The sequence below is a fragment of the Salvelinus fontinalis genome, chromosome 28 (genome assembly GCF_029448725.1).
Source record: "Salvelinus fontinalis isolate EN_2023a chromosome 28, ASM2944872v1, whole genome shotgun sequence".
Classification (NCBI taxonomy): domain Eukaryota; kingdom Metazoa; phylum Chordata; class Actinopteri; order Salmoniformes; family Salmonidae; genus Salvelinus; species Salvelinus fontinalis.
Window position 1 is genome coordinate 47536653 of NC_074692.1, and position 17983 is coordinate 47554635.

General features: G+C 50.4%; 1 protein-coding gene across 1 annotated transcript in view; it reads left to right on the forward strand.

The window, feature by feature from the left end:
* Positions 1-17983, forward strand: part of dapk1 (death-associated protein kinase 1) — a gene marked incomplete at its 5' end in the record, with an annotated part of 153854 nt that overhangs the window by 11239 nt on the left and 124632 nt on the right. Inside the window, 2 exon segments of the mRNA XM_055887875.1 lie at positions 16621-16740; positions 17027-17125. Coding sequence (XP_055743850.1) covers positions 16621-16740; positions 17027-17125 — 219 coding nt within the window.

The window sequence follows — 17983 nt, forward strand, 5'->3', positions numbered from 1 at the left end:
TGTTGGTTACTTCCTCAACTGCTGTTGGTTACTTCCTAAACTGCTGTTGGTTCCTTCCTCAACTGCTGTTGGTTACTTCCTAAACTGCTGTTGGTTACTTCCTCAACTACTGTTGGTTACTTCCTAAACTGCTGTTGGTTACTTCCTCAACTGCTGTTGGTTACTTCCTCAACTGCTGTTGGTTACTTCCTCAACTGCTGTTGGTTACTTCCTCAACTGTTGTTGGTTACTTCCTGAAACTGCTGTTGGTTACTTCCTCAACTACTGTTGGTTACTTCCTCAACTGCTGTTGGTTACTTCCTCAACTGCTGTTGGTTACTTCCTCAACTGCTGTTGGTTACTTCCTCAACCATTGTTGGTTACTTCCTCAACTACTGTTGGTTACTTCCTCAACTGCTGTTGGTTACTTCCTCAACTGCTGTTGGTTACTTCCTCAACTGTTGTTGGTTACTTCCTCAACTGTTGTTGGTTACTTCCTGAAATTGCTGTTGGTTACTTCCTCAACTGCTGTTGGTTACTTCCTCAACTACTGTTGGTTACTTCCTCAACTGCTGTTGGTTACTTCCTCAACTGCTGTTGGTTACTTCCTCAACTGTTGTTGGTTACTTCCTCAACTGCTGTTGGTTACTTCCTCAACTGCTGTTGGTTACTTCCTCAACTGCTGTTGGTTACTTCCTGAAACTGCTGTTGGTTACTTCCTAAACTGCTGTTGGTTACTTCCTCAACTGCTGTTGGTTACTTCCTCAACTACTGTTGGTTACTTCCTCAACTGCTGTTGGTTACTTCCTCAACTACTGTTGGTTACTTCCTCAACTACTGTTGGTTACTTCCTGAAACTGCTGTTGGTTACTTCCTCAACTGCTGTTGGTTACTTCCTCAACTGCTGTTGGTTACTTCCTCAACTGCTGTTGGTTACTTCCTGAAACTGCTGTTGGTTACTTCCTCAACTGCTGTTGGATACTTCCTCAACTGCTGTTGGTTACTTCCTCAACTACTTTTGGTTACTTCCTCAACTGCTGTTGGTTACTTCCTCAACTACTGTTGGTTACTTCCTCAACTACTGTTGGTTACTTCCTGAAACTGCTGTTGGTTACTTCCTCAACTGCTGTTGGTTACTTCCTCAACTGCTGTTGGTTACTTCCTCAACTGTTGTTGGTTACTTCCTGAAACTGCTGTTGGTTACTTCCTGAAACTGCTGTTGGTTACTTCCTCAACTGCTGTTGGTTACTTCCTCAACTGCTGTTGGTTACTTCCTCAACTGCTGTTGGTTACTTCCTCAACTGTTGTTGGTTACTTCCTCAACTGCTGTTGGTTACTTCCTCAACTGTTGTTGGTTACTTCCTGAAACTGCTGTTGGTTACTTCCTCAACTGCTGTTGGTTACTTCCTGAAACTGCTGTTGGTTACGTCCTCAACTGCTGTTGGTTACTTCCTCAACTGCTGTTGGTTACTTCCTCAACTGCTGTTGGTTACTTCCTCAACTGCTGTTGGTTACTTCCTCAACTGCTGTTGGTTACTTCCTCAACTACTGTTGGTTACTTCCTCAACTGCTGTTGGTTACTTCCTCAACTGCTGTTGGTTACTTCCTCAACTGCTGTTGGTTACTTCCTCAACTGCTGTTGGTTACTTCCTCAACTGCTGTTGGTTACTTCCTCAACTACTGTTGGTTACTTCCTAAACTGCTGTTGGTTACTTCCTCAACTGCTGTTGGTTACTTCCTCAACTGCTGTTGGTTACTTCCTCAACTGCTGTTGGTTACTTCCTCAACCGCTGTTGGTTACTTCCTCAACCGCTGTTGGTTACTTCCTCAACTGCTGTTGGTTACTTCCTCAACTGCTGTTGGTTACTTCCTCAACTGCTGTTGGTTACTTCCTCAACTGTTGTTGGTTACTTCCTCAACTGCTGTTGGTTACTTCCTGAAACTGCTTTTGGTTACTTCCTCAACTGCTGTTGGTTACTTCCTCAACTGCTGTTGGTTACTTCCTCAACTGTTGTTGGTTACTTCCTCAACTGCTGTTGGTTACTTCCTCAACTGTTGTTGGTTACTTCCTGAAACTGCTGTTGGTTACTTCCTGAAACTGCTGTTGGTTACTTCCTCAACTGCTGTTGGTTACTTCCTCAACTGCTGTTGGTTACTTCCTCAACTGCTGTTGGTTACTTCCTCAACTGCTGTTGGTTACTTCCTCAACTGTTGTTGGTTACTTCCTCAGCTGCTGTTGGTTACTTCCTCAACTACTGTTGGTTACTTCCTCAACTACTGTTGGTTACTTCCTCAACTGCTGTTGGTTACTTCCTCAACTGCTGTTGGTTACTTCCTCAACTGCTGTTGGTTACTTCCTGAAACTGCTGTTGGTTACTTCCTCAACTACTGTTGGTTACTTCCTGAACTGCTGTTGGTTACTTCCTCAACTACTGTTGGTTACTTCCTCAACTACTGTTGGTTACTTCCTGAAACAGCTGTTGGTTACTTCCTCAACTACTGTTGGTTACTTCCTAAACTGCTGTTGGTTACTTCCTCAACTGCTGTTGGTTACTTCCTCAACTGCTGTTGGTTACTTCCTCAACTGTTGTTGGTTACTTCCTCAACTACTGTTGGTTACTTCCTGAATCTGCTGTTGGTTACTTCCTCAACTGCTGTTGGTTACTTCCTGAAACTACTGTTGGTTACTTCCTCAACTGATGTTGGTTACTTCCTGAAACTGCTGTTGGTTACTTCCTGAAACTGCTGTTGGTTACTTCCTCAACTGCTGTTGGTTACTTCCTCAACTACTGTTGGTTACTTCCTCAACTGCTGTTGGTTACTTCCTCAACTGCTGTTGGTTACTTCCTCAACTGCTGTTGGTTACTTCCTCAACTGCTGTTGGTTACTTCCTAAACTGCTGTTGGTTACTTCCTGAAACTGCTGTTGGTTACTTCCTGAAACTGCTGTTGGTTACTTCCTCAACTACTGTTGGTTACTTCCTGAAACTGCTGTTGGTTACTTCCTCAACTGCTGTTGGTTACTTCCTGAAACTACTGTTGGTTACTTCCTCAACTGATGTTGGTTACTTCCTGAAACTGCTGTTGGTTACTTCCTGAAACTGCTGTTGGTTACTTCCTCAACTGCTGTTGGTTACTTCCTGAAACTGTTGTTGGTTACTTCCTGAAACTGCTGTTGGTTACTTCCTCAACTGCTGTTGGTTACTTCCTCAACTGCTGTTGGTTACTTCCTCAACTGCTGTTGGTTACTTCCTCAACTGCTGTTGGTTACTTCCTCAACTGCTGTTGGTTACTTCCTCAACTACTGTTGGTTACTTCCTCAACTACTGTTGGTTACTTCCTCAACTACTGTTGGTTACTTCCTCAACTGCTGTTGGTTACTTCCTCGACTACTGTTGGTTACTTCCTCAACTACTGTTGGTTACTTCCTCAACTGCTGTTGGTTACTTCCTCAACTGCTGTTGGTTACTTCCTCAACTGCTGTTGGTTACTTCCTGAAACTACTGTTGGTTACTTCCTCAACTGATGTTGGTTACTTCCTGAAACTGCTGTTGGTTACTTCCTGAAACTGCTGTTGGTTACTTCCTCAACTGGTGTTGGTTACTTCCTCAACTGTTGTTGGTTACTTCCTCAACTACTGTTGGTTACTTCCTCAACTGCTGTTGGTTACTTCCTCAACTGCTGTTGGTTACTTCCTCAACTGCTGTTGGTTACTTCCTCAACTGCTGTTGATTACTTCCTCAACTGCTGTTGTTTACTTCCTGAAACTGCTGCTGGTTACTTCCTCAACTGCTGTGGGTTACTTCCTCAACTGCTGTTGTTTACTTCCTGAAACTGCTGTTGGTTACTTCCTCAACTGCTGTTGGTTACTTCCTGAAACTACTGTTGGTTACATCCTCAACTGCTGTTGGTTACTTCCTCAACTGCTGTGGGTTACTTCCTCAACTGCTGTTGGTTACTTCCTGAAACTACTGTTGGTTACTTCCTCAACTGCTGTTGGTTACTTCCTCAACTGCTGTGGGTTACTTCCTCAACTGCTGTTGGTTACTTCCTGAAACTGCTGTTGGTTACTTCCTCAACTGCTGTTGGTTACTTCCTGAAACTACTGTTGGTTACTTCCTCAACTGCTGTTTGTTACTTCCTCAACTGCTGTGGGTTACTTCCTCAACTGCTGTTGGTTACTTCCTGAAACTGCTGTTGGTTACTTCCTCAACTGCTGTTGGTTACTTCCTCAACTGCTGTGGGTTACTTCCTCAACTGCTGTTAGTTACTTCCTGAAACCGCTGGGTAGAATGATAGTTAGTAAAATCGTGGAGAATGGATGATATTGTCTGGGTAGGATGGAGGGTAGTGTCTGGGTAGGATGGAGGGTAGTTACTGGGTAGGATGGAGGGTAGTGTCTGGGTAGGATGGAGGGTAGTTACTGGTAGGATGGAGGGTAGTGTCTGGGTAGGATGGAGGGTAGTGTCTGGGTAGGATGGAGGGTAGTGCCTGGGTAGGATGGAGGGTAGTGTCTGAGTAGGATGGAGGGTAGTGTCTGGGTAGGATGGAGGGTAGTGTCTGGGTAGGATGGAGGGTAGTTACTGGGTAGGATGGAGGGTAGTGTCTGGGTAGGATGGAGGGTAGTGCCTGGTAGGATGGAGGGTAGTTACTGGGTAGGATGGAGGGTAGTTACTGGGTAGGATGGAGGGTAGAGTCTGGTAGGATGGAGGGTAGTTACTGGGTAGGATGGAGGGTAGTGTCTGGTAGGATGGAGGGTAGTGCCTGGGTAGGATGGAGGGTAGTTACTGGGTAGGATGGAGGGTAGTGTCTGGGTAGGATGGAGGGTAGTGCCTGGGTAGGATGGAGGGTAGTGTCTGGGGAGGATGGAGGGTAGTGTCTGGGGAGGATGGAGGGTAGTGTCTGGTAGGATGGAGGGTAGTGCCTGGTAGGATGGAGGGTAGTGTCTGGTAGGATGGAGGGTAGTGTCTGGTAGGATGGAGGGTAGTGTCTGGTAGGATGGAGGGTAGTTACTGGGTAGGATGCAGGGTAGTGTCTGGTAGGATGGAGGGTAGTGTCTGGTAGGATGGAGGGTAGTGCCTGGTAGGATGGAGGGTAGTTACTGGGGAGGATGGAGGGTAGTTACTGGGTAGGATGGAGGGTAGTGTCTGGTAGGATGGAGGGTAGTGTCTGGGTAGGATGGAGGGTAGTGTCTGGTAGGATGGAGGGTAGTGCCTGGTAGGATGGAGGGTAGTGTCTGGTAGGATGGAGGGTAGTTATTGGGTAGGATGGAGGGTAGTGTCTGGGTAGGATGGAGGGTAGTGCCTGGTAGGATGGAGGGTAGTGTCTGGTAGGATGGAGGGTAGTTATTGGGTAGGATGGAGGGTAGTGTCTGGGTAGGATGGAGGGTAGTGTCTGGTAGGATGGAGGGTAGTTACTGGGGAGGATGGAGGGTAGTGTCTGGGTAGGATGGAGGGTAGTTACTGGGTAGGATGGAGGGTAGTTACTGGGGAGGATGGAGGGTAGTTACTGGGTAGGATGGAGGGTAGTGTCTGGGTAGGATGGAGGGTAGTGTCTGGGTAGGATGGAGGGTAGTGTCTGGTAGGATGGAGGGTAGTGTCTGGGTAGGATGGAGGGTAGTTACTGGTAGGATGGAGGGTAGTGTCTGGTAGGATGGAGGGTAGTGTCTGGTATGATGGAGGGTAGTGTCTGGTAGGATGGAGGGTAGTGTCTGGTAGGATGGAGGGTAGTGTCTGGTAGGATGGAGGGTAGTGTCTGGTAGGATGGAGGGTAGTGTCTGGGTAGGATGGAGGGTAGTGTCTGGTAGGATGGAGGGTAGTGTCTGGGTAGGATGGAGGGTAGTGTCTGGTAGGATGGAGGGTAGTGTCTGGTAGGATGGAGGGTAGTGTCTGGTAGGATGGAGGGTAGTGTCTGGTAGGATGGAGGGTAGTGTCTGGTAGGATGGAGGGTAGTTACTGGGTAGGATGGAGGGTAGTTACTGGGTAGGATGGAGGGTAGTGTCTGGGTAGGATGGAGGGTAGTGTCTGGTAGGATGGAGGGTAGTGTCTGGGTAGGATGGAGGGTAGTGTCTGGTAGGATGGAGGGTAGTGTCTGGGTAGGATGGAGGGTAGTGTCTGGGTAGGATGGAGGGTAGTGTCTGGGTAGGATGGAGGGTAGTGTCTGGGTAGGATGGAGGGTAGTGTCTGGTAGGATGGAGGGTAGTGTCTGGGTAGGATGGAGGGTAGTGTCTGGTAGGATGGAGGGTAGTGTCTGGTAGGATGGAGGGTAGTTACTGGGTAGGATGGAGGGTAGTGTCTGGTAGGATGGAGGGTAGTGTCTGGGTAGGATGGAGGGTAGTGTCTGGTAGGAGGGAGGGTAGTGTCTGGGTAGGATGGAGGGTAGTGTCTGGGTAGGATGGAGGGTAGTGTCTGGTAGGATGGAGGGTAGTGTCTGGTAGGATGGAGGGTAGTGTCTGGGTAGGATGGAGGGTAGTGTCTGGGTAGGATGGAGGGTAGTGTCTGGTAGGATGGAGGGTAGTGTCTGGTAGGATGGAGGGTAGTGTCTGGGTAGGATGGAGGGTAGTGTCTGGGTAGGATGGAGGGTAGTGTCTGGTAGGATGGAGGGTAGTTACTGGTAGGATGGAGGGTAGTGTCTGGTAGGATGGAGGGTAGTTACTGGTAGGATGGAGGGTAGTGTCTGGGTAGGATGGAGGGTAGTGCCTGGTAGGATGGAGGGTAGTGTCTGGGTAGGATGGAGGGTAGTTACTGGGTAGGATGGAGGGTAGTTACTGGTAGGATGGAGGGTAGTGTCTGGTAGGATGGAGGGTAGTGTCTGGGAGGATGGAGGGTAGTGTCTGGTAGGGTGGAGGGTAGTGTCTGGTAGGATGGAGGGTAGTGTCTGGTAGGATGGAGGGTAGTGTCTGGGTAGGATGGAGGGTAGTGTCTGGGTAGGATGGAGGGTAGTTACTGGTAGGATGGAGGGTAGTTACTGGGTAGGATGGAGGGTAGTTACTGGGTAGGATGGAGGGTAGTGTCTGGGTAGGATGGAGGGTAGTTACTGGGTAGGATGGAGGGTAGTTACTGGGTAGGATGGAGGGTAGTTACTGGGTAGGATGGAGGGTAGTTACTGGGTAGGATGGAGGGTAGTGTCTGGTAGGATGGAGGGTAGTGTCTGGGTAGGATGGAGGGTAGTGTCTGGTAGGATGGAGGGTAGTGTCTGGGTAGGATGGAGGGTAGTTACTGGTAGGATGGAGGGTAGTTACTGGGTAGGATGGAGGGTAGTTACTGGGTAGGATGGAGGGTAGTGTCTGGGTAGGATGGAGGGTAGTTACTGGGTAGGATGGAGGGTAGTTACTGGGTAGGATGGAGGGTAGTTACTGGGTAGGATGGAGGGTAGTGTCTGGTAGGATGGAGGGTAGTGTCTGGGTAGGATGGAGGGTAGTGTCTGGTAGGATGGAGGGTAGTGTCTGGTAGGATGGAGGGTAGTGTCTGGTTGGATGGAGGGTAGTGTCTGGTAGGATGGGGGGTAGTGTCTGGTAGGATGGAGGGTAGTGTCTGGTAGGATGGGGGGTAGTGTCTGGGAGGATGGAGGGTAGTGTCTGGGTAGGATGGAGGGTAGTTACTGGGTAGGATGGAGGGTAGTTACTGGGTAGGATGGAGGGTAGTGTCTGGGTAGGATGGAGGGTAGTTACTGGGTAGGATGGAGGGTAGTTACTGGGTAGGATGGAGGGTAGTTACTGGGTAGGATGGAGGGTAGTGTCTGGTAGGATGGAGGGTAGTGTCTGGGTAGGATGGAGGGTAGTGTCTGGTAGGATGGAGGGTAGTGTCTGGTAGGATGGAGGGTAGTGTCTGGTTGGATGGAGGGTAGTGTCTGGTAGGATGGGGGGTAGTGTCTGGTAGGATGGAGGGTAGTGTCTGGTAGGATGGGGGGTAGTGTCTGGGAGGATGGAGGGTAGTGTCTGGGTAGGATGGAGGGTAGTGTCTGGGTAGGATGGAGGGTAGTTACTGGTAGGATGGAGGGTAGTGTCTGGTAGGATGGAGGGTAGTGTCTGGGTAGGATGGAGGGTAGTTACTGGTAGGATGGAGGGTAGTGTCTGGTAGGATGGAGGGTAGTGTCTGGTAGGATGGAGGGTAGTTACTGGTAGGATGGAGGGTAGTGTCTGGTAGGATGGAGGGTAGTGTCTGGGTAGGATGGAGGGTAGTGTCTGGGTAGGATGGAGGGTAGTGTCTGGGTAGAATGGAGGGTAGTGTCTGGTAGGATGGAGGGTAGTGTCTGGTAGGATGGGGGGTAGTGTCTGGGAGGATGGAGGGTAGTGTCTGGGTAGGATGGAGGGTAGTGTCTGGGTAGGATGGAGGGTAGTGTCTGGGTAGGATGGAGGGTAGTGTCTGGTAGGATGGAGGGTAGTTACTGGGTAGGATGGAGGGTAGTGTCTGGGTAGGATGGAGGGTAGTGTCTGGGTAGGATGGAGGGTAGTGTCTGGGTAGGATGGAGGGTAGTGTCTGGTAGGATGGAGGGTAGTGTCTGGTAGGATGGAGGGTAGTTACTGGTAGGATGGAGGGTAGTGTCTGGGTAGGATGGAGGGTAGTGTCTGGTAGGATGGAGGGTAGTGTCTGGGTAGGATGGAGGGTAGTGTCTGGGTAGGATGGAGGGTAGTTACTGGGTAGGATGGAGGGTAGTGTCTGGGTAGGATGGAGGGTAGTGTCTGGTAGGATGGAGGGTAGTGTCTGGGTAGGATGGAGGGTAGTGTCTGGTAGGATGGAGGGTAGTGTCTGGTAGGATGGGGGGTAGTTACTGGGTAGGATGGAGGATAGTGTCTGGGTAGGATGGAGGGTAGTGTCTGGGTAGGATGGAGGGTAGTGTCTGGGTAGGATGGGGGTAGTGTCTGGTAGGATGGAGGGTAGTTACTGGGTAGGATGGAGGGTAGTTACTGGGTAGGATGGAGGGTAGTTACTGGGTAGGATGGAGGGTAGTTACTGGTAGGATGGAGGGTAGTGTCTGGTAGGATGGAGGGTAGTGTCTGGGTAGGATGGAGGGTAGTGTCTGGTAGGGTGGAGGGTAGTGTCTGGTAGGATGGAGGGTAGTGTCTGGTAGGATGGAGGGTAGTGTCTGGGTAGGATGGAGGGTAGTGCCTGGTAGGATGGAGGGTAGTGTCTGGTAGGATGGAGGGTAGTGTCTGGGTAGGATGGAGGGTAGTGTCTGGTAGGATGGAGGGTAGTGTCTGGGTAGGATGGAGGGTAGTGTCTGGTAGGATGGAGGGTAGTGTCTGGTAGGATGGAGGGTAGTGTCTGGGTAGGATGGAGGGTAGTGTCTGGTAGGATGGAGGGTAGTGTCTGGTAGGATGGAGGGTAGTGTCTGGTTGGATGGAGGGTAGTGTCTGGTAGGATGGGGGGTAGTGTCTGGTAGGATGGAGGGTAGTGTCTGGTAGGATGGGGGGTAGTGTCTGGGAGGATGGAGGGTAGTGTCTGGGTAGGATGGAGGGTAGTGTCTGGGTAGGATGGAGGGTAGTTACTGGTAGGATGGAGGGTAGTGTCTGGTAGGATGGAGGGTAGTGTCTGGGTAGGATGGAGGGTAGTTACTGGTAGGATGGAGGGTAGTGTCTGGTAGGATGGAGGGTAGTGTCTGGTAGGATGGAGGGTAGTTACTGGTAGGATGGAGGGTAGTGTCTGGGTAGGATGGAGGGTAGTGTCTGGGTAGGATGGAGGGTAGTGTCTGGTAGGATGGAGGGTAGTTACTGGTAGGATGGAGGGTAGTGTCTGGGTAGGATGGAGGGTAGTGTCTGGGTAGGATGGAGGGTAGTGTCTGGTAGGATGGGGGGTAGTGTCTGGGAGGATGGAGGGTAGTGTCTGGGTAGGATGGAGGGTAGTGTCTGGGTAGGATGGAGGGTAGTGTCTGGTAGGATGGGGGGTAGTGTCTGGGAGGATGGAGGGTAGTGTCTGGGTAGGATGGAGGGTAGTGTCTGGGTAGGATGGAGGGTAGTTACTGGTAGGATGGAGGGTAGTGTCTGGGTAGGATGGAGGGTAGTGTCTGGGTAGGATGGAGGGTAGTTACTGGGTAGGATGGAGGGTAGTGTCTGGGTAGGATGGAGGGTAGTGTCTGGTAGGATGGAGGGTAGTGTCTGGGTAGGATGGAGGGTAGTGTCTGGGTAGGATGGAGGGTAGTGTCTGGGTAGGATGGAGGGTAGTGTCTGGGTAGGATGGAGGGTAGTGTCTGGTAGGATGGAGGGTAGTTACTGGGTAGGATGGAGGGTAGTTACTGGGTAGGATGGAGGGTAGTGTCTGGTAGGATGGAGGGTAGTGTCTGGGTAGGATGGAGGGTAGTGTCTGGTAGGATGGAGGGTAGTTACTGGGTAGGATGGAGGGTAGTGTCTGGGTAGGATGGAGGGTAGTGTCTGGTAGGATGGAGGGTAGTGTCTGGGTAGGATGGAGGGTAGTTACTGGGTAGGATGGAGGGTAGTGTCTGGTAGGATGGAGGGTAGTGTCTGGTAGGATGGAGGGTAGTGTCTGGGTAGGATGGAGGGTAGTGTCTGGGTAGGATGGAGGGTAGTGTCTGGGTAGGATGGAAGGTAGTGTCTGGTAGGATGGAGGGTAGTGTCTGGTAGGATGGAGGGTAGTGTCTGGTAGGATGGAGGGTAGTGTCTGGGTAGGATGGAGGGTAGTGTCTGGTAGGATGGAGGGTAGTGTCTGGTAGGATGGAGGGTAGTGTCTGGGTAGGATGGAGGGTAGTTACTGGGTAGGATGGAGGGTAGTGTCTGGGTAGGATGGAGGGTAGTGTCTGGTAGGATGGAGGGTAGTGTCTGGGTAGGATGGAGGGTAGTGTCTGGTAGGATGGAGGGTAGTGTCTGGGTAGGATGGAGGGTAGTTACTGGGGAGGATGGAGGGTAGTTACTGGGTAGGATGGAGGGTAGTGTCTGGGTAGGATGGAGGGTAGTGTCTGGGGAGGATGGAGGGTAGTGTCTGGGTAGGATGGAGGGTAGTTACTGGTAGGATGGAGGGTAGTGTCTGGGTAGGATGGAGGGTAGTGTCTGGTAGGATGGAGGGTAGTGTCTGGGTAGGATGGAGGGTAGTGTCTGGGTAGGATGGAGGGTAGTGTCTGGTAGGATGGAGGGTAGTGTCTGGGTAGGATGGAGGGTAGTGTCTGGGTAGGATGGAGGGTAGTGTCTGGTAGGATGGAGGGTAGTGTCTGGGTAGGATGGAGGGTAGTGTCTGGTAGGATGGAGGGTAGTGTCTGGGTAGGATGGAGGGTAGTGTCTGGGTAGGATGGAGGGTAGTGTCTGGGTAGGATGGAGGGTAGTGTCTGGTAGGATGGAGGGTAGTGTCTGGGTAGGATGGAGGGTAGTGTCTGGTAGGATGGAGGGTAGTTACTGGGTAGGATGGAGGGTAGTTACTGGGTAGGATGGAGGGTAGTTACTGGGTAGGATGGAGGGTAGTGTCTGGGTAGGATGGAGGGTAGTGTCTGGTAGGATGGAGGGTAGTGTCTGGTAGGAGGGAGGGTAGTGTCTGGTAGGATGGAGGGTAGTGTCTGGTAGGAGGGAGGGTAGTGTCTGGTAGGATGGAGGGTAGTTACTGGGTAGGATGGAGGGTAGTGTCTGGGTAGGATGGAGGGTAGTGTCTGGTAGGATGGAGGGTAGTGTCTGGGTAGGATGGAGGGTAGTTACTGGGTAGGATGGAGGGTAGTGTCTGAGTAGGATGGAGGGTAGTGTCTGGTTGGATGGAGGGTAGTGTCTGGTAGGATGGGGGGTAGTGTCTGGTAGGATGGAGGGTAGTGTCTGAGTAGGATGGAGGGTAGTGTCTGGTAGGATGGAGGGTAGTGTCTGGTAGGATGGAGGGTAGTGTCTGGGTAGGATGGAGGGTAGTGTCTGGGTAGGATGGAGGGTAGTGTCTGGTAGGATGGAGGGTAGTTACTGGGTAGGATGGAGGGTAGTGTCTGGGTAGGATGGAGGGTAGTTACTGGGTAGGATGGAGGGTAGTGTCTGGGTAGGATGGAGGGTAGTTACTGGGTAGGATGGGGGGTAGTTACTGGGTAGGATGGAGGGTAGTTACTGGGTAGGATGGAGGGTAGTTACTGGGTAGGATGGAGGGTAGTTACTGGGTAGGATGGAGGGTAGTTACTGGGTAGGATGGGGGGTAGTTACTGGGTAGGATGGAGGGTAGTTACTGGGTAGGATGGAGGGTAGTTACTGGGTAGGATGGGGGGTAGTTACTGGGTAGGATGGAGGGTAGTTACTGGGGAGGATGGAGGGTAGTTACTGGGTAGGATGGAGGGTAGTGTCTGGGTAGGATGGAGGGTAGTGTCTGGGTAGGATGGAGGGTAGTGTCTGGTAGGATGGAGGGTAGTGTCTGGGTAGGATGGAGGGTAGTGTCTGGGTAGGATGGAGGGTAGTGTCTGGTAGGATGGAGGGTAGTGTCTGGGTAGGATGGAGGGTAGTGTCTGGGTAGGATGGAGGGTAGTGCCTGGTAGGATGGAGGGTAGTGTCTGGGTAGGATGGAGGGTAGTGTCTGGTAGGATGGAGGGTAGTGTCTGGGTAGGATGGAGGGTAGTTACTGGGTAGGATGGAGGGTAGTTACTGGGGAGGATGGAGGGTAGTGTCTGGGTAGGATGGAGGGTAGTGTCTGGGTAGGATGGAGGGTAGTGTCTGGTAGGATGGAGGGTAGTGTCTGGTAGGATGGAGGGTAGTGTCTGGTAGGATGGAGGGTAGTGTCTGGTAGGATGGAGGGTAGTTACTGGGTAGGATGGAGGGTAGTGTCTGGTAGGATGGAGGGTAGTGTCTGGTAGGATGGAGGGTAGTGTCGGGTAGGATGGAGGGTAGTTACTGGTAGGATGGAGGGTAGTGTCTGGTAGGATGGAGGGTAGTGTCTGGTAGGATGGAGGGTAGTGTAATCCCCTCCCCACCCCCCTCTCTGTATGCCTCTCCTCAATCAATCAAATCTATTTTATTTATATAGCCCTTCTTACTTCAGCTGATGTCACAAAGTGCTGTACAGAAACCCAGCCTAAAACCCCAAACAACAAGCAATGCAGGTGTAGAAGCACGGTGGCTAGGAAAAACTCCCTAGAAAGGCCAAAACCTAGGAAGAAACCTAGAGAGGAACCAGGCTATGAGGGGTGGCCAGTCCTCTTCTTGCTGTGCCGGGTGGAGATTATAACATAACATGGCCAAGATGTTCAAATGTTCATAAATGACCAGCATGGTCAAATAATAACAATCACAGTAGGGTGCAGCAAGTCAGCACCTCAGGAGTAAATGTCAGTTGGCTTTTCATAGCCGATCATTCAGAGTTAGAGACAGCAGGTGCGGTAGAGAGAGACAGTTGAAAACAGCAGGTCCGGGACAAGGTAGCACATCTGGTGAACAGGTCAAGGTTCCATAGCCGCAGGCAGAACGGTTGAAACTGGAGCAGCAGCAGGTGGACCTGGGTGGACTGCGGACAGCAAGGAGTCATCCAGCCAGGTAGTCCTGAGGCATGGTCCTAGGGTTCAGGTCCTCTGAGAGAAGAGAGGGAGAGAGAGAGTTAGCATACTTAAATTCACACATGACACCGGATAAGACCGGAGAAATACTCCAGATATAACAGACTGACCCTAGCCCCCCAACACATAAACTATTGCAGCATAAATACTGGAGGCTGAGACAGGAGGTGTCAGGAGACACTGTGGCCCCATCCGAAGAAACCCCCGGACAGGGCCAAACAGGAAGGATATAACCCCACCCACTGCCAGCACAGCCCCCACACCACTAGAGCGATATCTTCAAGCCACCAACTTACCACCCTGAGACAAGGCAGAGTATAGCCCACAAAGATCTCCCCCACGGCACAAACCCGAGGGGGGCGCCAACCCGGACAGGAAGATCACGTCAGTGACTCAACCCACTCAAGTGACGCACCCCTCCTAGGGACGGCATGGAAGAGCATCAGTAAGCCAGTGACTCAGCCCCTGTAATAGGGTTAGAGGGAGAGAATCCCAGTGGAGAGAGGGGAACCGGCCAGGCAGAGACAGCAAGGGCGGTTCGTTGCTCCAGAGCCTTTCTGTTCACCTTCACACTCCTGGGCCAGACTACACTCAATCATAGGACCTTCTGAAGAGATGAGTCTTCAGTAAAGACTTAAAGGTTGAGACCGAGTCTGCGTCTCTCACATGGGTAGGCAGACCATTCCATAAAAATGGAGATCTATAGGAGAAAGCCCTGCCTCCAGCTGTTTGCTTAGAAATTCTAGTGACAATAAGGAGGCCTGCGTCTTGTGATCGTAGCGTACGTGTAGGTATGTACCGCAGGACCAAATCGGAAAGATAGGTAGGAGCAAGCCCATGTAACGCTTTATAGGTTAACAGTAAAACCTTGAAATCAGCCCTTGCCTTAACAGGAAGCCAGTGTAGGGAAGCCAGCACTGGAGTAATATGAAAGAAAATGTTGGTTCTAGTCAGGATTCTAGCAGCCGTATTTAGCACTAACTGAAGTTTATTTAGTGCTTTATCCATGTAGCCAGAAAGTAGAGCATTGCAGTAGTCTAATCTAGAAGTGACAAAAGCATGGATACATTTTTCTGCATCATTTTTGGACAGAAAGTTTCAGATTTTTGCAATGTTACGTAGATGGGGAAAAAGTTGTCCTTGAAACAGTCTTGATATGTTCGTTAAAAGAGAAATCAGGGTCCAGAGTAACCGAAGCCGAGGTCCTTCACAGTTTTATTTGAGACGACTTTACAACCATCAAGATGAATTGTCAGATTTAACAGAAGATCTCTTTGTTTCTTGGGACCTAGAACAAGCATCTCTGTTTTGTCCGAGTTTAAAAGTAGAAAGTTTTCAGCCATCCACTTCCTGATGTCTGAAACACAGGCTTCCAGCGAGGGACATTTTGGGGCTTCGCCATGTTCCATCGAAATGTACAGCTGTGTGTCGTCCGCATAGCAGTGAAAGTTAACATTATGTTTCCGAATGACATCCCCAAGAGGTAAAATATATAGTATTTGTTTTTTTGTATTTATTATGATCCCCATTAGCTGCTGCCAAAGTGAAAACAATAGTGGTCCTAAAACGGAACCTTGAGGAACACCGAAATGTACAGTTGATTTGTCAGAGGACAAACCATTCACAGAGACAAACTGATATCTTTCCGACAGATAAGATCTAAACCAGGCCAGAACTTTTCCGCATAGACCAATGTGGGTTTCCAATCTCTCCAAAAGAATGTGGTGATCGATGGTGTCAAAGGCAGCACTAAGGTCTAGTAGCACGAGGACAGATGCAGAGCCTCGGTCTGACGCCATTAAAAGGTCATTTACCACCTTCACAAGTGCAGTCTCAGTGCTATGATGGGGTCTAAAACCAGACTGAAGCATTTCGTATACATTGTTTGTCTTCAGGAAGGCAGTGAGTTGCTGCGCAACAGCTTTTTCTAAAATTTTTGAGAGGAATGGAAGATTCGATATAGGCCGATAGTTTTTTATATTTTCCGGGTCAAGGTTTGGCTTTTTCAAGAGAGGCTTTATCACTGCCACTTTATTGAGTTTGGTACACATCCGGTGGATAGAGAGACGTTTATTATGTTCAACATAGGAGGGCCGAGCACAGGAATCAGCTCTTTTAGTAGTTTGGTTGGAGTAGGGTCCAGTATGCAGCTTGAAGGTTTAGAGGCCATGATTATTTTCATCAATGTGTCAAGAGAAATAACATTTAAAAACTTGAGTGTCTCCCTTGATCCTGCACGGTACTGTCTTTCCAAGCTAGTCGGGAAGACTTCCAGTTTGGTGTGACACCATTTCCGTTTCAATTTCCCGGAAGCTTGCTTCAGAGCTCGGGTATTTTCTGTATACCAGGGAGCTAGTTTCTTATGACAAATGTTTTTAGGGGTGCAACTGCATCTAGGGTATTACGCAAGGTTAAATTGAGTTCCTGAGTCAAGTGGTTAACCAATTTTTGTACTCTGACGTCCTTGGGTAGGTGGAGGGAGTCTGGAAGGGCATCTAGGAATCTTTTCAAGTCTAATACTGCGGGCAATGACTAGGGTTTTCAATTTGTCAGAGCTAATGGTGGGAGGCTTTGGCGTCTCAGACCCTGTAACACCCCCTCTCTGTCTGTCCCTCCCCACCCCCCTCTCTATCTGTCCCCCCCCCTCTCTATCTGTCCCTCCCCACCCCCCTCTCTATCTGTCCCTCCCCACCCCCCTCTCTATCTGTCCCTCCCCACCCCCCTCTCTATCTGTCCCTCCCCACCCCCCTCTCTATCTGTCCCTCCCCACCCCCCTCTCTATCTGTCCCTCCCCACCCCCCTCTCTATCTGTCCCTCCCCACCCCCCTCTCTATCTGTCCCTCCCCACCCCCCTCTCTGTCTGTCCCTCTCCACCCCCCCTCTCTATCTGTCCCTCCCCACCCCCCTCTCTATCTGTCCCTCCCCACCCCCCTCTCTGTCTGTCCCTCCCCATCCCCCCTCTCTATCTGTCCCTCCCCACCCCCCTCTCTGTCTGTCCCTCCCCACCCCCCCTCTCTATCTGTCCCTCCCCACCCCCCTCTCTGTCTGTCCCTCCCCAGTACAGAACATGTTTTTCTGAGAGGGACTTAGTCCAGATGTTACTAGACCACTAGAGCATATTATCCTGTTACCCGAGCCTGTGTGATGATACCATACACCTGATGGAAACCAAATAACCCATGTGGTGTGTCGATAGGATGAGGAAGACTCCTTTGTGATGAAGGCTATAATCCATGCGATAAACGACAACAACGTGCCTGGCCTGCAGCACCTTCTGACTTCGCTGACCAGCTATGACCTGAACCAGCCCAACAAGGTGAGAACACAGCTCTCTCTCTCTCTCTCTCTGTGTGTGTGTGTGTGCGCGTGCGTGCGTGCGTGCGTGCGTGCGTGCGTGCGTGCGAGTGAGTGTACATTCACTGATCCCATGTTAACATGTGAGTGAGTGAGTGAGTGAGTGAGTGAGTGAGTGAGTGAGTGTGTGAGTGAGTGTGTGAGTGAGTGAGTGAGTGAGTGAGTGAGTGAGTGAGTGAGTGAGTGAGTGAGTGTGTGTGTGTGTGAGTGTACAATCACTGATCCCATGTTAACATGTGTGTGTGTAGAACGGGACTCCCCCCATCCTGATTGCAGCAGGCTGTGGGAACATTCAGATCATCAATGTGCTGATTGGGAAAGGAGCTGAGATACAGGCCCATGACAAGGTACACACACTACCATGACAAGGTACACACAATACCATGACAAGGTACACACAATACCATGACAAGGTACACACACTACCATGACAAGGTACACACAATACCATGACAAGGTACACACACTACCATGACAAGGTACACACACACTACCATGACAAGGTACACACACTACCACGACAAGGTACACACTCACACTACAACGACAAGGTACACACACACTACCATGACAAGGTACACACTCTACCACGACAAGGTACAAACTCTACCACGACAACGTACACACACTAGCACGACAAGGTACACACACTACCACGACAAGGTACACACACTACCATGACAAGGTACACACACACTACCATGACAAGGTACACACACACTACCATGACAAGGTACACACACACTACCATGACAAGGTACACACTCTACCACGACAAGGTACACACTCTACCACGACAACGTACACACACTAGCACGACAAGGTACACACACTACCACGACAAGGTACACACACTACCATGACAAGGTACACACTCTAGCACGACAAGGTACACACACACTACCACGACAAGGTACACACACACTACCATGACAAGGTACACACACACTACCACGACAAGGTACACACTCTACCACGACAAGGTACACACACAATACCATGACAAGGTACACACACACTACCACGACAAGGTACACACACACTACCACGACAAGGTACACACACACTACCATGACAAGGTACACACACTACCATGACAAGGTACACACTCTACCACGACAAGGTACACACACACTACCATGACAAGGTACACACACACTACCACGACAAGGTACACACACACTACCACGACAAGGTACACACAC